The sequence below is a fragment of the Mandrillus leucophaeus genome, unplaced genomic scaffold, assembly GCF_000951045.1.
Source record: "Mandrillus leucophaeus isolate KB7577 unplaced genomic scaffold, Mleu.le_1.0 Scaffold124, whole genome shotgun sequence".
Lineage (NCBI taxonomy): Eukaryota > Metazoa > Chordata > Mammalia > Primates > Cercopithecidae > Mandrillus > Mandrillus leucophaeus.
Genome location: NW_012100765.1, coordinates 4,778,408 through 4,779,264, shown reverse-complemented (window position 1 = coordinate 4,779,264; position 857 = coordinate 4,778,408). Strand labels below are relative to the sequence as shown.

The following is an 857-nucleotide window of genomic DNA, read 5'->3' as shown; positions in this document are numbered from 1 at the left end:
AAAACAAAACAAAACAAAAAACGGGGGAGGGGGTTGGGGTGGGGGACAGATATCAATTCCCTTTTTTCTCCCCAAAACTCTTGGAAGATGAGCTGATTCATCCTCATTTAGGTTGTATCTATTCATATCTTTTCTAAGTAAATCGTTTCTGAGAAAAAAAGATAATTTAAGCTCAATTTACAATTCAATACCTCACAATGGTAAGAAACAAAACTGTGATTATAACGGAATGATAAATTCCACTGTCCTGCAGAGGGAAAATTAATATGGCCTATTAACTCCATCCATTTGCCCTGATCCTCAGCAGTCCTCTACTCCTCAAAGTCTGCCCACAAAAGACCTGAACAAGGTGGCACTTGCCAAGGACCCTCGGCCTCGAGGCAATCCACGAACATTCCTAATGACAGTCAGCACCAATCCAAGAGAAAAGGATGTGAACAGATGAAGGTGGTAAAGTAACCCGGGCAGAGCGAATTAAAATGAAAGTCCTGGTGAATGCCAGGGAAGACAGAAGTAGTGCAAAGCAAATGGGTAACATACAAGTCAAAGCAGCACAGTGCAGCCCAAGAGGTGTCAAGTCAGGCAGGCTCGGGATAGACCACTTTGGGGAGACTCTGACCTTACCTCTGCTTTCCCTTCGTGGTCCAGGCAACATAGCCCTGTATCTGAGCATCTGCATTGTTTAAATTTCATCCTGTGATGTTGTTTGCTGATTGGTCAGACATGGCTGACAGCATCAGAACTTCAATCTGACACACAAGGAGCAAGCAGGACCACAGCCCAGAAATCATAATGGGAGGGAGAGAGGGAACTTCATGCTGGATATATGAAACTCAGACCCGCAGATGTCTGTTGCG

General features: G+C 44.6%; 1 protein-coding gene across 13 annotated transcripts in view; it reads right to left on the bottom strand.

Moving 5' to 3' along the window:
- TCF4 (transcription factor 4) overlaps positions 1–857 on the bottom strand; it is a 479,608-nt gene that overhangs the window by 69,742 nt on the left and 409,009 nt on the right. Inside the window, exon 1 of one of the 13 annotated variants that reach the window (XM_011971731.1) lies at positions 625–835. The exons of the other annotated variants lie outside the window; for them this stretch is intronic. Coding sequence (XP_011827121.1) covers positions 625–693 — 69 coding nt within the window. The 5' untranslated portion in view covers positions 694–835. Of the gene's footprint in view, positions 1–624; positions 836–857 lie in introns of those variants that run through there. 13 annotated transcript variants of the gene reach the window in all.